The sequence below is a fragment of the Megascapheus bottae genome, chromosome 7 (assembly GCF_031878675.1).
Source record: "Megascapheus bottae isolate mThoBot1 chromosome 7, mThoBot2.hap1, whole genome shotgun sequence".
Lineage (NCBI taxonomy): Eukaryota > Metazoa > Chordata > Mammalia > Rodentia > Geomyidae > Megascapheus > Megascapheus bottae.
Genome location: NC_143515.1, coordinates 65,979,705 through 66,002,382, shown reverse-complemented (window position 1 = coordinate 66,002,382; position 22,678 = coordinate 65,979,705). Strand labels below are relative to the sequence as shown.

The 22,678-nt window shown below is 42.2% G+C and overlaps 2 protein-coding genes and 1 long non-coding RNA gene across 3 annotated transcripts in view; 2 read left to right on the top strand and 1 right to left on the bottom strand.

Annotated features, from left to right (window-relative positions):
* The window catches only part of Znf512 (zinc finger protein 512), a 38,319-nt gene extending 30,476 nt beyond the window's left edge, over positions 1 to 7,843 (top strand). Inside the window, exons 12-14 of the mRNA XM_090337259.1 lie at positions 1,922 to 1,984; positions 3,270 to 3,368; positions 5,903 to 7,843. Coding sequence (XP_090193385.1) covers positions 1,922 to 1,984; positions 3,270 to 3,368; positions 5,903 to 6,211 — 471 coding nt within the window. The 3' untranslated portion in view covers positions 6,212 to 7,843. The remainder of the gene's footprint in view (positions 1 to 1,921; positions 1,985 to 3,269; positions 3,369 to 5,902) is intronic.
* Positions 12 to 22,676, bottom strand: LOC150060953 (uncharacterized). Its single transcript, XR_016536282.1, has 3 exons — positions 22,604 to 22,676; positions 2,409 to 2,528; positions 12 to 489 (listed from the first exon to the last, which is right to left on the bottom strand). It is a non-coding gene; the product is annotated as an uncharacterized LOC150060953 (long non-coding RNA).
* Ccdc121 (coiled-coil domain containing 121) lies at positions 13,173 to 14,538 on the top strand. Its single transcript, XM_090336258.1, is given in 3 exon segments — positions 13,173 to 13,711; positions 13,714 to 14,158; positions 14,189 to 14,538. Coding segments are annotated over 3 exon segments (1,026 nt in total). The 5' UTR covers positions 13,173 to 13,480.
* Positions 22,677 to 22,678: the final 2 nt, after the last annotated feature.

Sequence of the window (22,678 nt, the reverse complement as noted above, 5' to 3'; positions counted from 1 at the left end):
TCTTATTCTTACTCTTAGTCAGGGTTTCTTAAACATCTGCTCTTGTTTTCTTTTATTAGTCCTTCGTGACAAAGCACTTGAACCTTATTAGCTTTAAACAGTAATTATTGGATTTGTTACAATTCAGTGTGTGACATCACTGGAACACTTGTGGGGGTACACTGAGCTGGACCTCAGGCGGAACTGAATGCCCCACATCTGTTTAGTTGCACTCAGCTGAGCCCTAGTGCTCCATATGGCCTGTCTCTGATCTTACTACTAGCAGGGAGCATGGTGCCTGACTTCTTGAGACACTTCTAAGAACATATGAACAGCAGCTGCAGGTCTCTTAAGGCCTTGCTTCTGAGTTTGTATAGCATCATTTCCAGTACATTCTAGCATTCAAGACATCAGCTTAGAAAGGGTGAGTAGACTCCACTTCTTGATGGCAAGAGTGGGAGAAAATTCATGACCATCTCTAAAGTTGCTTGCACAGATGTGTATCTCTACCTGATGGAGGAATAAACAGAAAACAAGTACAGTGATCTCTCACCTATCTTGGGGTTCTCTGGACTGTAACTCTTGCGATAGGTAAGGGATCACTCTTTATGTATTAAAAAGCACAAACAGGGCCAGGAATTTGGCCTAGTAGTAGAGTGCTTGCCTAACATGCACGAAGGTCCAGGTTCGATTCCTCGGTACCACATACATAGAAAAAAAGCTGAAAGTGATGCTGTGGCTCAAATGGTAGAGGTCTAGCCTTGAGAAAAGCCCAAGGGCAGTGCTCAGGCACTGAGTTCAGTCACCACCACTGGCAAAAAAGGGGGGCGGGGCAGGAGTGTGGCCTTGTAGTAGAGTACTTCCAGAAAAAGCTGGAAGTGGTGCTGTGTCTCAAGTGATAGAGCACTAACCTTAAGAAAATTCAAGGACATTAGCCTGACATGGTAGCTAACTACTCCTAACAACTCAGGAGCCTAAGATCTGAGGATTATGGTTCAAAGCCAGCTTGGGCACTGAAGGTCCGTGAGACTCTTTTTCTCCTATTAACCACTAGAAAACTGGAAGTGGCCCTGTGGCTCAAGGGGTAGGGCTGTAACTTTGAGCTGAAGAGCTCAGGGACAAGGCCCAAGCCCAGGAATAGGGCGGTAGCCTTGAGCTGAAGAGCTCAAGGAGCTCAAGGAGAGCACCCAGGCCCAGAGTTCAAGCCTCATGACCGACCCCCCCCCCAAAAAAAAAAATTAAAAAAGTTCAAGGACAGTTCCCAGACCCTGAGTTCAAGTGAGTTCAAGCCCCAGGACTGGCAAAAACAAACAATCATAATCAAAACCCTATAATACAATGAAGCTGCAATAAGTGAGCCATGGTAGAGCAGGAGATGACTGTAGACTCACTTGTACTACAATGTAACACTGATTTATTTTTAATGTCTAATGTATTTCTGTTAAATGACAGAGTAAGTACCCTGAAACAAAACAGCCTATAGCTTAAACTTAGTAGAACGCCTTGTTCTTGTTCACCTCTTCTTTCTTTTTTGCTTTTGTGTCTCACATGTGGCTTTTGGCGGGGGGAGTTGATTGTGGGGCTTGAATTCAGGGCTTAAGTGTTGTCCTTGAGCTCTTTTGCTCAAGGCTAGTGCTCTACCACTTGCAGACATAGCTCCCCTTCCAGTTTTCTGGTGGTTATTTGGAGGTAATCATCTCATAGACTTTCCTGCCTGGGTTGGCTTTGAACTGCAATCCTTAGATCTCAACCTCCTGAGTAGCTATTATTACATTTGTGAGCCACCAGTGTCTAGCTGCATGTGGCTTCTTTTAATGTTTGATTTTGGCATTGTTTACTGGTCATCCTACTGCAGATGGTATTTGCTCAATGTAAATGGTCAAATTGACAAGAGAAAGGGTGCTGCTTGCCACTGTATTCACCTCATTCTTCTCTTTTTCAGGGATGTGAGGCTGTCTACTGTAGCATTTCTGGCCTTAAAGCTCATCTGGGCTCTTGTACATTGGTTTGTAACTTTTTAAAATGTAATATCTTAATATGTCTTCCCAAGTAGAATGAAAAGGAAGAGAACTCAATTTAAGTGATCAGCTAGTTCATTTTGGTCTTCAGAGGCTGTTTCAGGCCCCTGTGTCAGAGGATTTTGGTCTCACATTGGGTAGATACCAGGATACATCCAACATACAGTAAAGGCTAACATCACTTTAAGTCAAGCTAATTAAAGGAATTTGGAGACAAACATGAGCTTTGAATCCCAACCAGAGATTTAGCTTCTTCTATCTGAGCCTCTCCCACACTGGGCTTGCACTGTTTTATCAAGCTTTAAACTTCCTGAGAAGTTATTTGTTCTTTTCTGGATTGGTCACAGTCTATACTTTATTGACTTCAAGGGATGGGAAATGGGACAGGGTGTCAGGCTAACAGCCACTCACCTCACTGAATCTTTTCCATGTTGACCCAGGTGTCCTACAATCCATGAGCCATGGGAAATTCTACCAATTTCTAATCCCATTCAGAAGTATCTCCTCAAACAAAATGAGCACCGTAGAAACCTGAAGCATCAGGAGGGGAGAGAAGTCTCAGTTCAAGGCAACAAGGGAGTTGTAGGCATCCCAACCAGACCTGTGCAGGAATGCTTAGGAGTTTGTCATCTTGATCCTAGTTTCTGAGTCCTTAAACTAGGTATTATGGATGGTATACTTATAATTCTGGATTTCTAAGGCCCTTTTTTTTGCCAGAGTGCATAACATATGAAAGGATTTCACAGTGGTCCCTCTGGTGATTTGGGGAATTGATCAATTGGGGAAAGCACCAAGACTACTGAAAGTGAAGTGAAAGGAACCTGGGAAAGTAGAAAAATGGGGCATGGTTCATAATGAAAGTAGGAAGACGTCAAGTTGTGCTGAATGTGGGTGGATGTTTGTACTGGTAACTCTGTCGAAGCTGCTTTGGATTCTTTTTTTTTTTTTTTGCCAGTCCTGGGCTTGAGCTCAGGGCCTGAACACTGTCCTTGGACTTTCTCAAGGCTAGAGCTCTACCACTTGAGCCTCAGCACCACTTCTGGCTTTTTTCTATGTATGTGGTACCGAGGAATCGAACCCGGGTCTTCATGCATGCTAGGCAAGCACTTTAACCACTAGGCCAAACTCCCGGCCCCTGCTTTGGATTCTTTTCCTTCTTATTTTTGCCTTAAGTAGAACCTCCTGTTTTCGTCCCTACCAATCCCTGCATATGACCCAGGCTTATGTTCCTAAATTAACCAGTAATTTTTTCTTCTTTCTGTCCTGGAATAGGGAAACTTTGTCGCTGGAAAATATAAGTGTCTTCTATGTCAGAAAGAATTTGTTTCAGAGAGTGGTGTCAAATATCATATCAACTCTGTCCATGCGGAGGTGAGGTCTCTGCTTTTCTATACTGCTTTTATAATCTTATGGACCTAATACATTAACTGCAGAGAGAAGCATTTCATCTCTTTTTTGTTAAGAAAACTACAGTACTTACAGACATGGAACTATTTTATTTTATTGTTGGGGTGATGTACAGAGGTGTTGCAGAATCCATGTTGGAGTTAGATATTTGACCTTGTTTCATAGTAATCTTTACTGTTCATTCACAGGCTTGTTTTTTTTCACAGTCCTGGGTCTTGACCTCAGGGCCTGGATGCTGTCCCTGAGCTTCTTTGTGCTCAAGGCTAGCACTGTACCACTTGAGCCACAGTGCCCCTTCTGGAATTGAACCCAGGGTGGTGAGCATTCTACCACTGAGACACTTTCCCAGCTCTCACAGGCATATCTAATGCTGTGTAAACTACTGCACCAAAGAATTGTTTCGTGTTTATTTTAAATCAAATTCCACAGCATTTCAGGCAGAAGCATTTTCTTTTTTTTTTTGCCAGTCCTGGGGCTTGAACTCAGGGCCTAGCACTGTCTTTGGACACTTTTTCTTCAAGGCTAGGGCTCTGCCACTTGAGCCACAGCACCACTTCCAGCTTTTTCTGTGTATGTGGTACTGAGGAATCGAACCCAGGGCTTCGTGCATGCTAGGTGAGCACTCTACCACTGAGCCAAACTCCTGCCCCTCCCAACATGTATATTTAAATAAAAGAATTTTTGCCATATATCCATAGTCATCATTTAAATTTCCCAAGATTGTTTACATTTTTTTTCAGAATTGCCTTACTTAGTTAGGGATCTAAAATGGTCCAGATGTTATAATTCTACATTTTAATTTGGAGTGTTGCTGTCAAACAGAAATGTAATGGTGCCATTGTATGTGATAATTTTTTTTAAGTATCATGAGCTAGATACAGTGAGTGTGCCTTTAATCCTAGTACTTGGGAGCTGAGCAGAGATATTTCATGTTTTTAATACAGAGTCTTTTACAATTTAATGAGCAATTTTTATTGACAATGTATCTCAGTTTGGACTAACCACATTTAGAACTCAGAGGCACATGTCGCCAGTGTCTATTTCCTTGTACCATGAACATCAGAAAGCTTCCTTTTTGGATTGAAGGCATGGCTTAGGTAGTAGAGTACTAGCCAATGAGTGATAACATTGATACTGAGTTCAAGTCCTGATTTTGGATCAGAAAAAAAAGGGGGGAGGGGGCTGGGAGTTTGACCTAGTGGTAGAGTGCTTGCCTAGCATGCATGAAGACCCGGGTTTGATTTCTCAGTACCACTTACATAGAAAAAGCTAGAAGTGGTGCTATGGCTCAAGTGGTAGAGCTCTAGCCTTGAGAAAGTCCAAGGACAGTGCTCAGGCCTTGAGTTCAAGGATTGGCAGAACAACAACAGCAACAACAACAACAACAAAACCTAGTAGAGTTTTATTTATTTATTTATTATTATTATTTTTTTTTTTTTTGCCAGTCCTGAGCTTGAGCTCAGGGCCTGAGCACTATCCTTGGACTTTCTCAAGGCTAGAGCTCTACCACTTGAGTCTCAGCACCACTTCTGGCTTTTTCTATGTATGTGGTACCGAGGAATCGAACCCGGGTCTTCATGCATGCTAGGCAAGCACTCAACCACTAGGCCAAACTCCCAGCCTAGAGTTTTATTTTTTTGCCTAGACCAGCCTAGTCTGTGATCCTCCTATTTGTTCCTGTGTTGCTGGGATGACAGATGCATAGTACCATGCCTAGGTATTGGTTGAGATGAGATTTCACTCTTTTTGGCCTAGGTTGGCCCCAAATTGGTATACTATTTTATCTTTGCTTCCCAAGTACCTGGGATTTTAGGAGTGAGAAATCATACATAGCCCGCTTAAGTCAAGTTAGATCTGAAAGATTGATCAGATTGCAAAATAAATTCAAGTACTGCTTTTTGTTGTTGTTGTTAGTCATGGGGCTTGAACTCAGGTCCTAGGCACTGTCCTTTGGTTTTCCTCAGGGCTAGAGCTTTACCACTTGAGCCACAGCACCACTTTCAGGTCTTTACATGCTAGGCAAATACCACTAGGCCAAACTCCCAGCCCTCCACCCCTTAATTTTTAAACTGGATATCAAGGAGATGGAGAAATTTGCCCATAGCTACATGGCTAGAAGCAGAACTATTAGTCACACTTGGGAAATCTGGATATGTAGTTCATACTCTTAATCACGAAACTATACAGAATAAAAATCTCTGGCTCAGTGTTTCACATATCATGGTGAGGTTTATTCAGTAAGAGATACAGGTTAGTAAACAGACTTTGTAGGTTACTAATTAATATACTTAGATTTATACATTATAAAGCACTTGGTTCTAAGATGTTTTTGGATTAGACTTGTCCAGTTGTATAGAGAATTCTAAGATTCTGGTCCACATCTGTTCCCTCCTGCTGTGTTCCACTCTAATCATGCTTTTTCTCCATTCTTTGTACACCCCACTTTATCTTTTTCTCTGTGTTTATGAATGATTGGTATTTCTGTTTTGCCTCTCTAGGACTGGTTTGTTGTAAATCCAACAACAAGCAAAAGCTTTGAAAAGCTGATGAAGATAAAGCAGCGGCAGCAAGAAGAGGAAAAGCGGAGGCAGCAGCACAGGAGCAGAAGATCGTTAAGAAGGCAGCAGCAGCCAGGCATGGAGCCTCCAGAGACCCAGATGAGTCTTAGAGGCGGGAAGGATCAGAGGAGGAGTGATGAGGAACTGGTCGTGTCGACCTCCTGTAAGGAATCGGAGCAGGAGCTCGTGCCAGCCCAGTCCCAGAAAGTAAAGGTCCCAAAGACCACTCATAAACGAGGAAGGAAGTAGGCAGGCAGGGAAGATGCTGTGCTGCTCTTGTCACAGGACCAACTTTGTGGATCCCCGAGTCGCAGGCTGAGTGAACATGCCAGTTGATGTAAGGCTGTGACTTCATGTGTAAACTTCACAGTCTTCTCTACACATTCACTTTTATCCCTTCCCCTTGTCTTACTAGGTTTTCCTAGTAGTCTTCCTTTGAGTCCTCTTGATTTTCTCTTCTTTGCCCAAAGAGCTCCATGTTGAGGCCACCTATAAATCCTTGTTCCCCTGTTCAAGACTTAAGCAGTTTGGTTCTTCTATTCTGAATGTGAATATCTTGAAATTTCCTTTTATCTAGTAAAATCACTCCATCATCTAGCTTTTAAAACAATTCTAAACTAAGTTTTTTAATAACAAGTTTATTATCATTTTGTATTTGCAACGTAAACATAGAACCTAGTACTGTTGACACTTTCACAATTGCATGGTCCTGAATCCTTGGAAAGTGAAATTATGGAGGCTCTTTATGGGAAGAAAGAACAAGACTTAAGATGAAAAAGCTAGAAATTTTCTACATTGACAATACTAGGAGATATTTGATCTGGATCAAAGTGCCAGTGAATAACTAGAGCCACAGGCATGAAAAACAGCCTCAGGAGTAATGAGTCCCAGACATTAATGAGTAGGAAGAAAAAGGCTGAAGGAGCAATAAACACTGCCCCAGTTTTCCTGGGTCCTGAAGCCTCACCTGTGGGAAGAACCAGTGCCCTCCTGAAGCCTCCTCTGCTCCACTGGTTTTAAGAATTGACACATGGTCCCCTATGTGTTGCCACAGTACCCTAGTGCTCTTAAAAATGCCACTAAGATTGGAAACCAAGGTGCATTCTTTGTACTGTGGACCTTACCTCACTTGTTAGTCCACACTCTGAGTCCTCCTTTGTGCCATGAGCCCAGCTCTGTCTCTTTCAGTGTTCTGAGAGTATTATCCTATTATACTGTTTTATATATGGACTTATATTGACTTTATATTATGTGATTTTGACACCAGTTGTAGTTCTTTCTCTAAAGATGGGAAGAAAAATGTTTTCTGTACCTCATACCTACCTGGTAATGTTTAATGGCCTCTTTCCCTTTCAGGGTAACTTTCTCTGTACCTTTCTCTGGAGCATTTGTTAGAGCAGCATTGTTGTCGTGTTTTTTAATTCTCTTCCCCCTTTTGTGTAAATATTGTTCTTCTATATTCTTGCCTATTGTGTGGCATATAGCACAAGGTTAAAAAATTCACCTTGATATGGACAAATACTACCTTTTAAAATTCTGAAAGGCTGTTGCCACCCTTGAACTCTTTTCTCTGTGTTCTTCTAAATAGCTTTATCATGTGTGCTTTTGTGAAGACCACTTTCAAAAAAGGTGCATTGAAACCTGAGTTGGATACTGCCAGACTGAGGTGTGAAGGAAATGGCATATCCACACTATGCTTTCATTCCTGGTTGCACCCTTGAAGCCCTTGGAGATGAGGGCTGTTGGGGAAGAGAAATGAAGAAGCTGTGTTAATTTCTGGTGACATTGGAAATTTAGTTATTTTTTTTAAATTTAACTTAATTGGTGAAATTGCCTCTGAGAATGTTTGGCAATGACAAAATAAAAGACTCTCACTTAGAATGATGTTTCCTGTTTCTTTTTTTGCAGTAGTAGGTTGGAATACAGCATTTCACACTAACTGGGACAGACATTCTGCTGCTTGAGCTGCATGTCAAGCCCATTTTTGCTCTAGTTACTTTTTTAGATAGGGTCTTGTGTTATTGCCCTGGTCACTTTTAGGCCTGGAGATGGCAATCCTGAGTCATGGGCTAACTGCAGCACCCGTTATTCCTCTAGTTCCTCCAATGCCAGACCTGCAGTTATTCCTTGGGATCCACGTTTCAACTCTGTTGTCACTGTATGAGATTAAGAAGAAGTTTGTTTTTCTTCTAACACCTGCTGGTTAAAATGAGTAATTTGAGGCTAAAGGGAATTAGATAAAGAAACCTGTTCTGCCTCCTACAGGCTTCTCTGCTTCCATCAAGACCAATAGCTTTGGCCCCATCTGATGGCTGCTGTAGCCTCTTGAGTACATGTGCTGCTATGCAAGGTGAAATGAATCTCAGGGAAACTATTTCATTAGGTGGCATTGTGAAAGTGCCTGGGAGGCACTTGCTTGTGAAGGAAAAGTCTTAAGTACCCACCTTTACCTGCCACAGAGCTTCTGGTGATGGGCGTGAGAGGAGGAGGCTGGAAATGATGTCCTCAGGTTTTGGTTTCTTTAGAAGCCATGTCTTCCCTTGCCCCAGCTATACACAAGTTTTTCTCGCCAACCTACAAGTTTTTCAAGTCTTTCTGATCTGCTTTTTTTCTCCCAATTTTCTTTGTAAACTTGGCCAAGAGCAGACAGCAATAATCAATCATACCATAACCTAAATGCTAGGCTGCCTTGAAATTTCATCTTCTATATTAATCTCACCTTTTAACTCAGCCTCCCTAAGTCTCAGGGCATGGACAAAATGTGGCCAAAGTTCTTGGCCGTAACCTAATGCCATTAGCTTCGAATTCTTTCCATCTGAAATATCAGGAACACAGCCTGATCTGTCCTTCCATTAAGCTCTGCTTATAGCATTTTAGGCTGTCTCTTGTTACTATTCTCCAAATGTTTCCAAATGTCTCCCACAAACCAATTCCTAAGACTTAATAAAAACCACACTGTCCCATTTTGTAGCAGCAGTAACTCCATTATTCTGGTACCAGAGCAGGCATTTCACATCACAGTGGCCAGAGCAGCGGGAGAGAAAGTAACTGGCTATTTTCTTTGTCCTCTTTTATTCTGTTTGGACCTCCAGTCTGTGAGATGGTGAAGAGCACATTTAGGGCACTTCTCCCCTTGTTAATCTCTGCAGACACTGTCCCAGATCCAGGGCGTAATTACTCACCTCCTGGGCACTTCTCAATCATGAAGTTGTCATGAGATTTCCATGAGTCCTTCCATGGATAGGCTTCTTTCTATCCATTCTTTTTCTCTCTTCTTTTTAACAGTTGTTGATGAGACTACTGTAGTTTGGGAAGTGCCAGAAAGTCACATGATAGGCATCTAAGTTGTAAAGCCCTTCAGTCAACTCTGACACGTGGACTTTTTATATTTCATTTCTTTTTCTTTTTCTTTTTTTTTTTTTTTGTCAGTCCTGGGCCTTGAACTCAAGGCCTGAGCACTGTCCTTGGGCTTTCTCAAGGCTAGAGCTCTACTGCTTGAGCCACAGCACCACTTACATTTTTTTTTTCTATGTATGTGGTACCAAGGAATTGAACCCAGGTCTTCATGCATCCTAGGCAAGCACTCTACCACTAGGTCAAATTCCTGGCCCCTCATTTCTTTTTATTTACTTATTTATTTTTGTTGGTCTTGGGGCTTGAACTCTGGGCCTGGGCTCTGTCCTTGAGCTCTTCAGCTCAAGGCTAGCACTCTACCACTAGAGCCACAATGCCACTTCTGGTTTTTTAGTGGTTAATTGGAGATAAGAGTCTCATAGACTTTCGTGCCCTGACTTTGAACTGCAGTCCTCAGATCTCAGCCACCTGCGTAGTTAGGATTATAGGGTGAGCCACCAGAGTCCAGCTATTTCATTTCTTAAAATACAATTATTGTTTTTATTAATGTGTTACACAGAGGGGTTACCATTTCATATGTCAGATATATTTCTTTTGGGACAGTGTCACCCTTTCCTTCACTTTCCCCAATTTTTTTCCTTCAATTTACTCAGTTTAAGGTTTCTTCTATATTTTATTCACAGACTTGCTTTATCTCCCAAAAGCACACAGAAAAAATGTGTGTGTGTATGTACTTGTGTGCATTGTTCTATGGAGAAGATTCCAATTCCCATCATAAGAGGAAATTGACCCCAGCTACTCAGAAGGTTGAGATCTAAGGATTGAGGTTCAAAGTCTTCATGGGCAGGAAAGACTGTTAGATTCTTATCTCCAGTTAACTGCCAAAAAGCCAGAAATGGAGCTGTGGTTCAAAGTAATAGAGAACTAACCTTGAGTACAAAAAGCTCAGGGACAATGCCCAAGCCCTGAGTTCAATTTAAAAAAACAAAAAAAATCATACATGTGACCAAGTTGGTTTTATTCTAAGAATTCAAGGTTGATCTGACATAAATCAATAAGTGTAATACTTTACAAGTTTTACAAGTCAGTATTCCTGTAGCTCATGCCTGTAATCCTAGCTACTCAGGAGGCTGAGATCTGAGGATCGTGTTTCAAAGCCAGCTTGGGCAGGAATATCCCTGAGACCCATCTCCAATTAATCACTCAACTGGAAATGGTGCTGTGGTTCAAAGTGGTAGTCTTGAGCAAAAAAAAAACCTCAAGGACAGCACCCATGCTCTGAGTTCAAGCCGCCACCACTAAACACACAAAATCAATACTCCCTTGATACTCAGGAGGCTGATTGTGTGTATGTGTGTGTGTGTGTATATGATTAATCTATAAACAAAATTGTTTATAAATTGGGGAAACATGTATTCTGAAATTAGGGCTGAGATAAAGGTGTCAATTCCCTCTACTCCTTTTCAGTATTGTACTTTATCAGCTGTAGCAAAATCAGCCCTTGTACTTCACAGATGTCAATTTCACTGTTGTTGCTCTTTGCTCCAAAGGATAAGTCTTTCCCTTTCAGGGCTCCAGCTCCCCCACTACCACTTCTGTCTCCATGCCCCAGTCATTGTCAAGCCCTGTTTCTTCCTTGGGTGTGGGAGGGGTGTTCTAATCCATTGGTGATGTTCCTGACCATATGAAGTCTTGTTCAGCCCTGATTCTCTTACTGCTGCACCTGCTGATGGGAAGCCGCCTCTCTGCCACTGCTTTTGGTATCAGCTCTGATCAGTCACTGTGGCTCTGCGGCCATTTCTCTTTATGTTACCAACTCTACTAATGGTGAGATTCAAAAGTAGGCAAAGATGACCACTCCAGAGAAGTTCTTGTTGGACCTACTATTGCAACACCAAGGGCAACATGGGAGGATGCCTCCCAGCTGGACACCAAATGAAGGCGCAGTCTACTTGTATAGTTAAAAAGGGATGTCACAAGGGTTTCTTCCCCAATCAAACAGACCCCACCTGCAGAAGAACATTTGTGATTGCACCAATCACAATACGGACCTTGTCAGCAATCACAAGATGCAAATAAAACACTTGGCACCAATCTGATTATGTTCACCTAGGTCACCAGAAACTACACCACCAGAGGTAGGCATTGGGTGAATCGACTGCAGCGTCCTTTAATCATAGAGGCTTGCTTGTAGTGGTAAAAATGCCAGTTAAGTCCAAGGTGTTCGCTGGGGCAGTACTTTCAGGAGCAAGAGCCTTGCTCTGGTTTTAAAATAGCTGGAGCTGGCTGTCTAGCTGCCAGGTAGGGAGCCTGAAGAAGGAACTCAGAGCTATCAAGGAATTAGGTCTCCCCAAACCCCAACATCTCAGCATCTTTCAAGGAAAATAAATTGTCAAAGGGGTGCTTGCAGTAGATCTTATCAGTTAAGTGCTTTAACAGCATTTGACAGTGTTCTAACAAAGTATATCTCTTGCCCTCCTGCCCTGGTGGGACAAGTAGGAGAACTACTGTCTCTTTTACCCTCAGTTCTTAAACTAAAAAATGAGTTTTCACCAGAAACTCTTGTGCTTGCAATGTATTTCACTCTCCAGTTATTCACAAGTGTTGGGCTTGGAGAAGGTGGCAATTTCACCAGCAAGACAATTGCAATACAACATGGTAAGAAGGAACTGGAGTTGATGTTAACACTTTTTTTTTTTGCCAGTCCTGGGCTTCATGCAATGCTAGCACGCACTCTACCATTAGGCCGAACTCCCAGCCCCCACCAACACCTCACCTCCTTATAACCCCCGATGGTGGAGCCTTCCCTGGTCTGACAACAAGCACACAGGCAGTGGAGGATCTCGAAGCCCTAAAACTTGGGAGGTTACGAGCACCTCATCTGTCAGTCCCACCCCACCCCAGAACCCAGGTTGCTAAAGAGATGGCACAACGTTCCGCGCTACCATTGTGCACAGAATCCGTTCTTCCTGGGGGCCCTTGCCTGAGGTAAAGGGCACAAAGTGGTGCAGGATGTCTCTGGTGGTTCTGATGAGGAGACAGCTGTGTAGCCATCAGCAAAGGATCTGAAAGGGGCACAGCCCTTGTCCCCAGGAGGCTGAGTTGAGATGGACTTAACTCTTTGAGGACTCTGTGCTCCAAACCCAGGCGCATGCATCCCACTGTGCCGCCCCAGACCTATGGGGTCTTGTTTGGTGGCTGAGGTTAAGTAGCCCAGGGTTGCACTAGCCAAATTTAGGCCATGGAGCCACATCCGGGCCACAAGGGGAGAAGTCAAGTCGCATTGACTGCAGAATGGTGAAGCAGGGAGGAATTCATAAAACTGAACGCTGCTGCGTGGGTCAATGGCAAGCCGTGGACTCCAGAGCTCCTTTGCCAGCAAGGGGCCCCAATGAGCTCCAGCGCCTTCCTAGACTGTCGAATGCCAGCAAGCAGGTATCATACCGAAGTGCTGCTGGAAACCCAGCAGACATGAAGGAAAAGAGAGAAGAGCATCCCTAGTCCCCGCCGTCCAGTCTGTTTGTATGGCTTATCTTAGCTATGAAATCTCCAGGTCTGGGTTTCACACTCAGGCTGGCACTTGCTAATGTTAAGTCACAGGGCCTCATTCCAATTCTTGGAACTTATTTCTCTCCCTCCCTCCTCCTCCCTCCTTTCCTCCTTCTCTTTCCCTCTCTCCACTTCACTCTCCATTCTCTCTCCCTCCCTTCCTTTCTTACTCTTTGTGTGTGTGTGTGTGTGTGTGTGTGTGTGTGTGTGTGTGTGTGTGTGTGTATGTGTACACCAGTACCAGGACTTGAACTCGGGGCCTTACCATCTTGCATGGCTTTTTTGCTAAAGGCTAGCACTCTACCATTTGAGCCATACCTCCACTTGTAGCTTCTTATTGGTTAAGTGGATGTAAGTCTTATGGACTTTCCTACCCTCAATGGCTTTAACCATGATCCTCAAATCTCAGCCTCTCAACTAGCTAGGATTACAACAGATCTGAGCCGCTGGCACCTATAAACTATCTTTCTCATTTTTCAAATTGAGATGCTACTTCACTGTGTTGTGGTGAGTGAATTTATACTGTAAATTTAAAGCTACACTGTTCGTCTTTACACGTTGCTGTGTTGGCACAGGACATGGGACATAATAAGCGCTCACAAAGATTTTTTTTGTATGAATAGGGATAACTATCTGCATTGGGCTTGTTGGTTCTTCTTCCCTAAATTGTCATCAGAACTCATACAGTTATGTCCTTTCTGTTCTTCCTTTAGGTTTTCTCAGAGCCCTAGAAGTTGCCCCTCAAGGTCCCCTTATCTTACTGTTCTTCATAAATATTTCAAGACACAGATGCTAACGAAGTTAGAGAAGAGGGTCAAAAGAAGGACAGTGCTAGCACTGAGGATGCTGAACTAGAACATCTGGGAAGCTCAGTTGCGGCAGAAGCAGCTGTGCAGGAGAACAGGCAATTACGGGAGGAACAGTTTCAGGTGGAATCAGAAAGCAGATGCTTTCTGACATATCTAACCAAAACAAATGACCATTTTAGAAGGAAACATGAGGGACTGTGGGAGGATTATGCCCAAGAACAGAAGAGGATAGAACAAAGGAGACAAGAATTAGCATCCAAGTTTGCCACATGAACTGCAGACCTTTAAGCACAACTCTTTCAGGGGAAAAAGATTCTGTATGACTTAAAGCAGCAGTTGCTGGCTTTGAGGGATGTCTCCCTATTAAGGGAGAGCCAAGAGAAGACACTACTGGAATTGTGGAAAGAGAAAGTTGAATCAGAGACAACTCTCAAAAAACAAGAATCATATTTCTTGGTTCCTACAGCAAAAAGCATTGCTGGAAAAACAACTAAATGAAATGGACAAGTTGCAGAAGAGAGAGACCAAAATAGAGCACTCAAGAGGAAGGCCAAGGCATGGCAGGTTTATCAAGATTTCTATCTTGGTTTTGCAAAAGAGAACCTGCAGCTGCTGGAGAGATTATGTCAGTTATGTGAGGAGTTTAAGAAGTTAGAGGATACCAGAAGCCAGTTAAACAGGCAGAAGCAGCATCAGAAAAAGGAAAGATGGTATCAAGAAGCCTTAACTCGGGGTTGGCAGCGAATGCAGGCAGAGCATGAGCACAGTGAATGCCCCAAAGAACAGAGTGCTCCAAAATCTGTACAGAGCCACCTGATGACAAATCAAATGCATATTCAAAGAAATCTTTACAATAACAGATAAAAGGAGAACTTGAATAAATATGCTTAAATACTTTATATACCTATTAGGAACATGTTTTTGGATTAAAGATTTGCTAAGCAGAAAATATCATACTGATGTTTTTATCATGAGCAATTTCTAAAGCACATGAAGATGGTTATATTTTCTCATAAGGAAGCATTATGAAATCATGGGATCATATATCTAGATTAGGATTCACATTCCAATAAATCACTGGTCTAGGTTTGGGCTACTGCCAAAATTACAAGTACTATAATGAGTACATTAATTTATGAAAGAAATCAAGAAGAGTTACATTATCCTTGAGCAATAAAGCATGTGGTGCAAACAACTGGGAAGGAACTGTTCCACAGACTCTGCAAATCCCTAAAATGGAATTGAACTTGCTGAGCACCAATGGCTCATACCTAAATCCCAGTTACTTAGGAGGCTAAGATCAAAATTCAAAACCAGGCCCACCCAGCAGGAAAGTCTGTGAGATTCTTATCTCCAGTTAACCAAGAAACTGGAAATGGAGCTGTAGCTCAAGTAGTAGAGTGTTAGCCTTGAGCACAAAAGTTTAGGGACAGTGTCAAGGCCCCAGGACTGACATTAAAAAAAATTCTAAAATGTCACCTTTACAAAAGGTTAGGAATATACTTCAGTGGTAAAGTGCTTGCTTGCCTCCATGAACAAGGCCCTGGGTACCACGCTCAGAACTGACGGGAAAAAGGGCTGAGAGTTTGGCCTAGTGGTAGAGTGCTTGCCTTGCATGCACAAAGACTGGGGTTCAATTCCTGGGTACCACATACATAGAAAAAAGCCAGAAGTGGTGCTGAGGCTCAAGTGGTAGAGCTCTAGCCTTGAGAAAGTCTAAGGACAGTGCTCAGGCCCTGAGCTCAAGCCCAGGACTGGCAAAAAAAAAAAAAAAAAAAAAAGAATTGAGGTGGCGGGGAAGGGGGTGGGGGGGAGATGAAGAAGTGAGTAAAGGGAAATATAAGGATATATTGTTTTTGTTGTAAACTATAAAAAAATAATTACATCAGCTAGGTACTGGTAGCTCATGCCTGAAATCCTAGCTACTCAGGAGGCTGAGATCTGAGGATCAAAGTTCAAAGCCAGCCCCGGCACAAAAGAACCTGAGATTCTTCTCTCTAATAAACCTCTAGAAAACAGGAAGTGAGGCTTGGCTCAAGGGTAGGGCAGAAGCCTTGAGTTGAAGAGCTCAGGGACAGTGCCCATGACCTCCCCCCAAAAAATAATAATTACATCAGAAATACAAAAGAATAGTTCTTCTGGATTCCAAAACATTAAATTTAGAATAATTTAGTGTTTATTATTTCTGTGATTATATAGTGTTTATTATCTATATATGTACTACATACGTATGTACATACACTCTATATAAGCACTATAAAGAATTGTCTGCACATCTTTTTAAACCTTATATAAATGGTATACTTGATGTGCTCTGTAACTTGCTTTTTCAAGTAGCATTTTTGAGATTTCTTCATAATGATAATGATAAGCCCTCACTAAATTAATAGCTGGTACGATATTCCATTCTTTCTGGACAAGATTCTATATGAGAGTAAGTTTTAAAAACCATGGATATATAATATCTCAAAAATAGACAATTTTCAGCCAGGCATTGGTGGCGCATGCCTATCATCCTAGCTATTCAGGAGGCTCGGATAAGAGGAACACGGTTTGGGGCTGGCCTAGGTAGACAAATCTCAGACTTTTTTTTTTTTTTTGCCAGTCCTGGGCTCGAGCTCAGGGCCTGAGCACTGTCCTTGGACTTTCTCAAGGCTAGAGCTCTACCACTTGCGCCTCAGCACCACTTCCGACTTTTTTTCTATGTATGTGGTACCGAGGAATCGAACCCGGGTCTTCATACATGCTAATTAAGCAAGCACTTTAACCACTAGGCCAAACTCCCGGCCCCCAAATCTGAGGCTCTTATCCCCAATTAACCAGCAAAAAGCCAGAAGAGGAGGTGTTGCTGAAGTGGTAGAGTGCCAGTATGAGTGAAAATGTCAAATGAGAGCATGAGCCCAGAGTTCAAACCAACAAAATGCCTCTCCCCCTAAAAAAAACTAAACAAAGAAAAAGAAAGAGGAAGGAAGGAAAGGAAAGATAAAAGGACCAAATGCCACTACTTTGTGCATGTAATCCTAGCTATTCAGGAAGCTAGTATCTGAAGATCATGGTCTGAAACCAGCTCAGGCAGGAAAGTCCATGAAACCTTTATTTCCAATAAACTATCAAAAAAAAAAAAAAGAGCCAGAAGTGGAGTTGTGACTCAAGTGGTAGGGCACCGGCCTTGAGCAAAAATGTACAGGGATAGCACCCTGGCCAGGAGTTCAAGCCCCAGTAACAGCACACACAAAAAGATAATTCTTTGGTCCCAGATCATACATCAGTAAGTGTCTGTCCTTCATGGGCCGTCTCAGGGAGCCAACAATCTTCCATGTTGTTCTTTCCCATCCTACAGGCCCCCATCATCATCTGCATCTAGCTGATGGAAAGGGAAAAACAGCATAGACTACACTGTCTTTTACACCATAGAGGAAGGGAACAAATGTTGGGGTCCTTCGTCCCCCGTCCCTCTCGACTACTAGGATGGATGGGGAAAAACACGCCCCAACCAGGATGAGCTGTGAATGGAAAGGGCCCACTGTCCTCCCGCACTCAGCCTTCCTTCCCTGGAGCTCCAACAGAGACACCACGCAGCTTTATCAAGGCAGGAAAATCTCTCTCTCCAATAAAAACCCCCTCCTGAGGAAGTCCCTCCAGCTAATAGACCCTCACTCTAGGTCCCAGCAGAGAGTGATAAACAATAACACATTTGTAACCAATTGTAATCAAGTCTTGCGCCCTGCCTCTTCTCAGCAGAAAGTTATTAGACACAGCATTACTGGGCCCCCAACAAACAAATAGGAAACAGAATCTAGCCATTTGTCCTACAAGTCTAGAATTTAGGAAAAGAATGAAAATTTTGATGGACAGGTACTAGTGATACCAGTGTTTCTCTATTACAAACTATATTGCAATAGTCTTTTTGGGTCAATCATGGGTCTTAAACTCAGAGCCTGGGCACTGTCCCTGAGCTCTTCAGCTCAAAGCTAGAGTTCTACCACTTTGAACCAGAGTACCACCTGAGGTTTTCTGGTGGTTAAACAGAGAAAAGAGTCTCATGGACTTTCCTTCCTGGGCTGGCTTTGAACTGTGATCCTCAGATCAGAGCCTCCTGAGTAGCTAGGATTACAGGCTACCTTACAGCCCTGCTGCTCGTCTGCAATAGTCATTCTTACATCTCTCAATATAGTTGGGCACCTACTTTACAGATGGGGCTGTTCAGTCATTAGGTAAATCTTTAAGTTTACTAGATATTGCCAAATGGTTTTCAAAATAGTATCAATTTACATAAGAAACTATGTATGGGGCACTAATATTGTCAAACTTGGTTTATGTAATTCTAGGGAGTTATTTAAAACTGTGATTAGCACAGTTTATATTGAGTCCTGCTGGTCTCTGGCCTTGGGAAACAGAAGAGAATTCTAAAAGAGTCAAGACAGATTTCCTATAGTAATTCCTCAAATCCTCACATTATTCATACTACCCAGCAGGTTTAAAGAGCTAAAGAACCACTGGGTTGTAGTGCTTCTTTAGAACATGCCTATAATCTTAGCATTCAGAAGCTGTTGCTGGAGGATCATGAAGTCAAGTTCAGTCTGGGTTATATAGCAAGACCCTGTCTTATTAAATAAATAAATAATTTTAAAACTATGAAAACAACTGTATTTGGGACTTATTTCAAATCCACCACTGTCTTCAACCAGTTTTTAAACCCTCTACATTGTCAGAAAAGAATCAAGTAAGAGGTCCTAGTCAAAGAATAACTGGGTATATCATTCTAATCTAGAGTCATTTTGATGTTACTAAGCCTTCTCCATTATTCCTTACCAGAAACTGACATAGCATCTTCATTTTTTTCTCTCTGACAGTGATCATCTCTTGAAATTGTGCTTTCTGTGAACAATTAGGAATGAAAACGAGGACATTGCATATTCATTTGTTTCAAAACATTCTGGCAGTATTCTGTTCAGGTTTCAATGTACCTTGTTGGAAAGGTCTTCTCCAAAGCACATTTGATAAAGCACAAAGGACAGAGAGTCTGTCACCAAAAGATTATTTGGGAAAGAAGAGTGGCACTCTGCTCATTTTTCTAAGTCCACCAAGACTCCCCAAGAACACAATTTTGGTAACAATTCACAAAGGAGGAACATAGGGTAACAGCTTTATTTCACATAGGAATAGTATTAATAAACAGAGGGGAGTCAGCCAGTAAGACCTTCTGATAACTTTCAGAAGTTGGGAACCAAAGGCTCAAAGGGCCATCTTAGACCCAGAAATATCTATGTCCCATAACTGGGCTGGGAATTCTGGTTCATAACTGGTCATGTGGATGGATATTTCCCTAGAATTTCCCCTTGTTTCAATACTATAACTTATGGCTTAAAACAAAAGGCCTGTGTTGGCCTTCTAATCAAAGAATCTGTTGACATGGATGTTCTTTATGGTATTCTTCCTGGTTGCAGATTTATAAAACTGAGGTATCTTCTATTTCTGGACCTAACTACTCAAGAGCAGTGTATCTCATTTAGCATCTAAGAGAAGAGAGGTAACAGGAAGAATGAAGGTCTATTATATTCTTGAACAGTTGATTCACTTTCTTGTTCTTCTAGTTATTTTTCAGTCTTGTTTCCTGGTTCTGTCTCACCTACTGAACTTTAAAAAAATACTTCATTTGGGGCCGGGAGTTTGGCCTAGTGGTTAAAGTGCTTGCCTAGCACGCATGAACACCCGGGTTCGATTCCTTGGTACCACATACATAGAAAAAAGCCGGAAGTGGTGCTGAGGCTCAAGTGGTAGAGCTCTAGCCTTGAGAAAGTCCAAGGACAGTGCTCAGGCCCTGAGCTCAAGCCCAGGACTGGCAAAAAAAAAATACTTTATTTTATTTAATGTCCTCATCATCTAATCCTATCTTGCCTCAAATACAAGAGTACCAATAGCTTTTCAGAATTTGAAATGATAGCAATTTTTCCATACTAAAGTTAATTTTTTTTTGCTAGTCCTGGGCCATGAACTCAGGGCCTGAGCACTGTCCTTGGCTTTCTCAAGGCTAGAGCTCTACCACTTGAGCCATAGCACCATTTCTGGCTTTTTTCAATGTATGTGGTACCGAAGAATTGAACCCCCATCTTTGTGCATGCAAGGCAAGCACTCTACCACTAGGCTAAACTCCCGACTCTAAAGTTAATTATGAAGACGAGAATTTAGAAGGCTAGTATTTACTCAAAGAGAGGAAGAAAACAATCAGAACTAAAAGAGAGTTTTCTTTAGAATGTTCCTGAGGAAACCACCCTCAAAGCTCATGAAACATCATGAGATAGGCATGATGTTCAGAAAAATAATTTTTCTTTTCCTCTACCCCACAGTCCCAACAACCTTGAGAAAAATGATAGCCCTAGCCAAGCCCTTCCTCACCTGACCTGTAGGAGTTGTTGATGACATATTACCCAGTATATCCAGTAGTTAATAACATGTTAACCAAATTTTCCTACCCTGACCACTCCATGACTCCAGACCTCAATAAAAAGTTGAGGTCTTGCCAGGCACTGGTGGCTCATAACTGTAATCCTAGCTACTCAGGAGGTTGAGATCTGAGAACTGCAGTTCAAACCAGCCCAGGCAGGAAAGTGTTTGAGACTCTTATCTCCAATTAACCACCCCAAAACTGGAAGTGGAACTCTGGCTCATAGTGGTACTTGCTTGCCTTGAGCAAAAGAGCTCTGGGATAGTGACTAGGCACTGAGTTCAAGCCCCAATGACTGACACCCCCTCCCCAAAGAAAATAGTTGAGGACTTCCAGTACAACAGCCCTTCTTCTTGAACCCGCTATCTCTCCCATCAAAGACTATACTTTTGTACTTCTTTCATTTTGCTTTATATTAGTATAACCATTCCTGCTTAAGTTTCATCTGTGTCTCACTTTGAATTCCTTTTCAGTGAGACTCAAGTATTTTTTTGGCCCTGAAATCTGTTAACCTTTGCCAGAAGCAGGTGGCTATCCTCCTTCAATCCTGGTAAGCCAGTCTCCTAATTCCTGTTCTGTTTGTGGCTAGTTTTTCTCTACAAGTTCCTCTTATATCCATCTCTCTACTCTGCTTCTGTAGTGGTAGAGGAGTATGTGGCTGCTTTTGCTGTACAGAAATTCGACATTTCTTTATAGAGCAATGCCTGATTTGCTCTGAGCATTTTGTTTCAGCCATTTTGTTTTACCTCTACTATTTATTGTTATTATTTACTATTTTAGTAACTATTTAAATGATCTATTTTATTGGGAAGTTGGTCGTAGACACTAGAAGTAAATTTCAAAGATTGACACACTAGAGACCCAGACTCTAGGCTCAGATCAAACATGTGGGACATGAACTTAGAGGATGAACCTCTTCAAATTTTGGCCATCCCCTGAGAAGCCATAATGCCTCCATGTCACTCAGGAGGTGTCCCTTGAATCTCTAGGGGGAAGGGGCTTGCTTCAGCTGCAGTCTGAGCACTCCAGTAAGGAATGACCTTAAGGATTACAGAACAAAGATTTCCTTTTCAAATGCAAGCAAAATGGCATTGGAAATGAGATTGCTCCCAGCTGTAAATGCAGCTGAGATCCAGCCTGGAAGAACAATTGTTAGCTCCGTCGGACTGAAGCTGCCAAGGTATTTTTCCTGCCACCTCCACAACCATCTATATTAGGGAGTGAGAAACCCTGAGTGCCTGGCTGTATTCAATAAGCCTGCCCAATTCTTCATCAATATGGTGACCACTTTGTCAGTTGTACTCTCTCATCCTGGACCCATATCTTATGAAACCTTCACTATCATGGGGAATCAGATAAGACCTCAACAGTGAAGCAAGCCTTCCTCTCCCTACCACAGCCTTCCTCTTGTATCTGAGAAGATCAAATAAGTTTATCCTAAAATGAATTTACAATGGTAACATATAAATATTTTGGATTTCGTGTGTAATTTCTCTTCCTTCTGGGTTTTTTTTTTTTTTGTCATGGGATTTGAACTCTGGGCCTGGGCGTTTTCCCTGAGCTCCTTAGCTCAAGTCTACTGTTTTACTCCTTCAGCCACAGGCCCACTTCTGGTTTTCTGGTGGTTAATTGGATCAGGGATCAGCCAGCTTTTAACCGTGATCCTCAGATCTCAGCCCCATGAGTAACTAGGATTATAGGCATGAGTCACTGCGCCCAGCATCCTTCTGCCTTTTTGCCTGTTTTAATATTTTTGTTCAAGATCATTTAAAGGTTTTGTTTTGGCCAGCTCAAGCTGGAATAAAGCATTCTGCATCTCTTAAGGCTCCTTGGATTTGGAAAAAGTATCCCAGTTTACAGAAATTAATAGACATACTGGTCTAGAAATAATAATTTTTTCCATTTGTACAGGGATAAATGCACTCTATTAAATGTGTAAGGCATTATCTATTTGGGTTTGATTACAGAAACTAATATTCTCTAAATAATGAATAAAACTCAAGAGAAAGAGGGAAAATGTATAAAATAGGCCTTTTAAAATCCAACTGGCTTTTCCCATTTTGGAACTTTGGCATTCAACGTTGCCTTTTCCTGGGATGTTTTCTTCTCTAGTTGCACTGCACTGCTTCAGTTTTATCATCCAAGTCTTAGCCTATTTTATTTTATTTTATTTTATTTTACTGGTGAGGCCTGAGCACTGTCCTTGGACTTTCTCAAGGCCAGAGCTCTACCACTTGAGCCTCAGTACCACTTCCGGCTTTTTTCTATGTATGTGGTACCGAGGAATCGAACCCCGGTCTTCATGCATGCTGGGCAAGCACTTTAACCACTAGGCCAAACTCCAGGCCGCCTTAGCCTAATTTTTATATCACTTTCTTTTACATCATCACCTTGTGTAACTTTTTTCATTACACAGCAGACGTAGTAAAGGACTTTTATCACCAGTTCCTGCCCTCCTTCCCGGCTGTCCCCAAGGGCTTGCACCTTCTGGAATGTGTTGGTACGAATGTCATTTCCTCTGATGCGTTTGTGAAGCCCGGTGAGTTTGCTATCTTCACG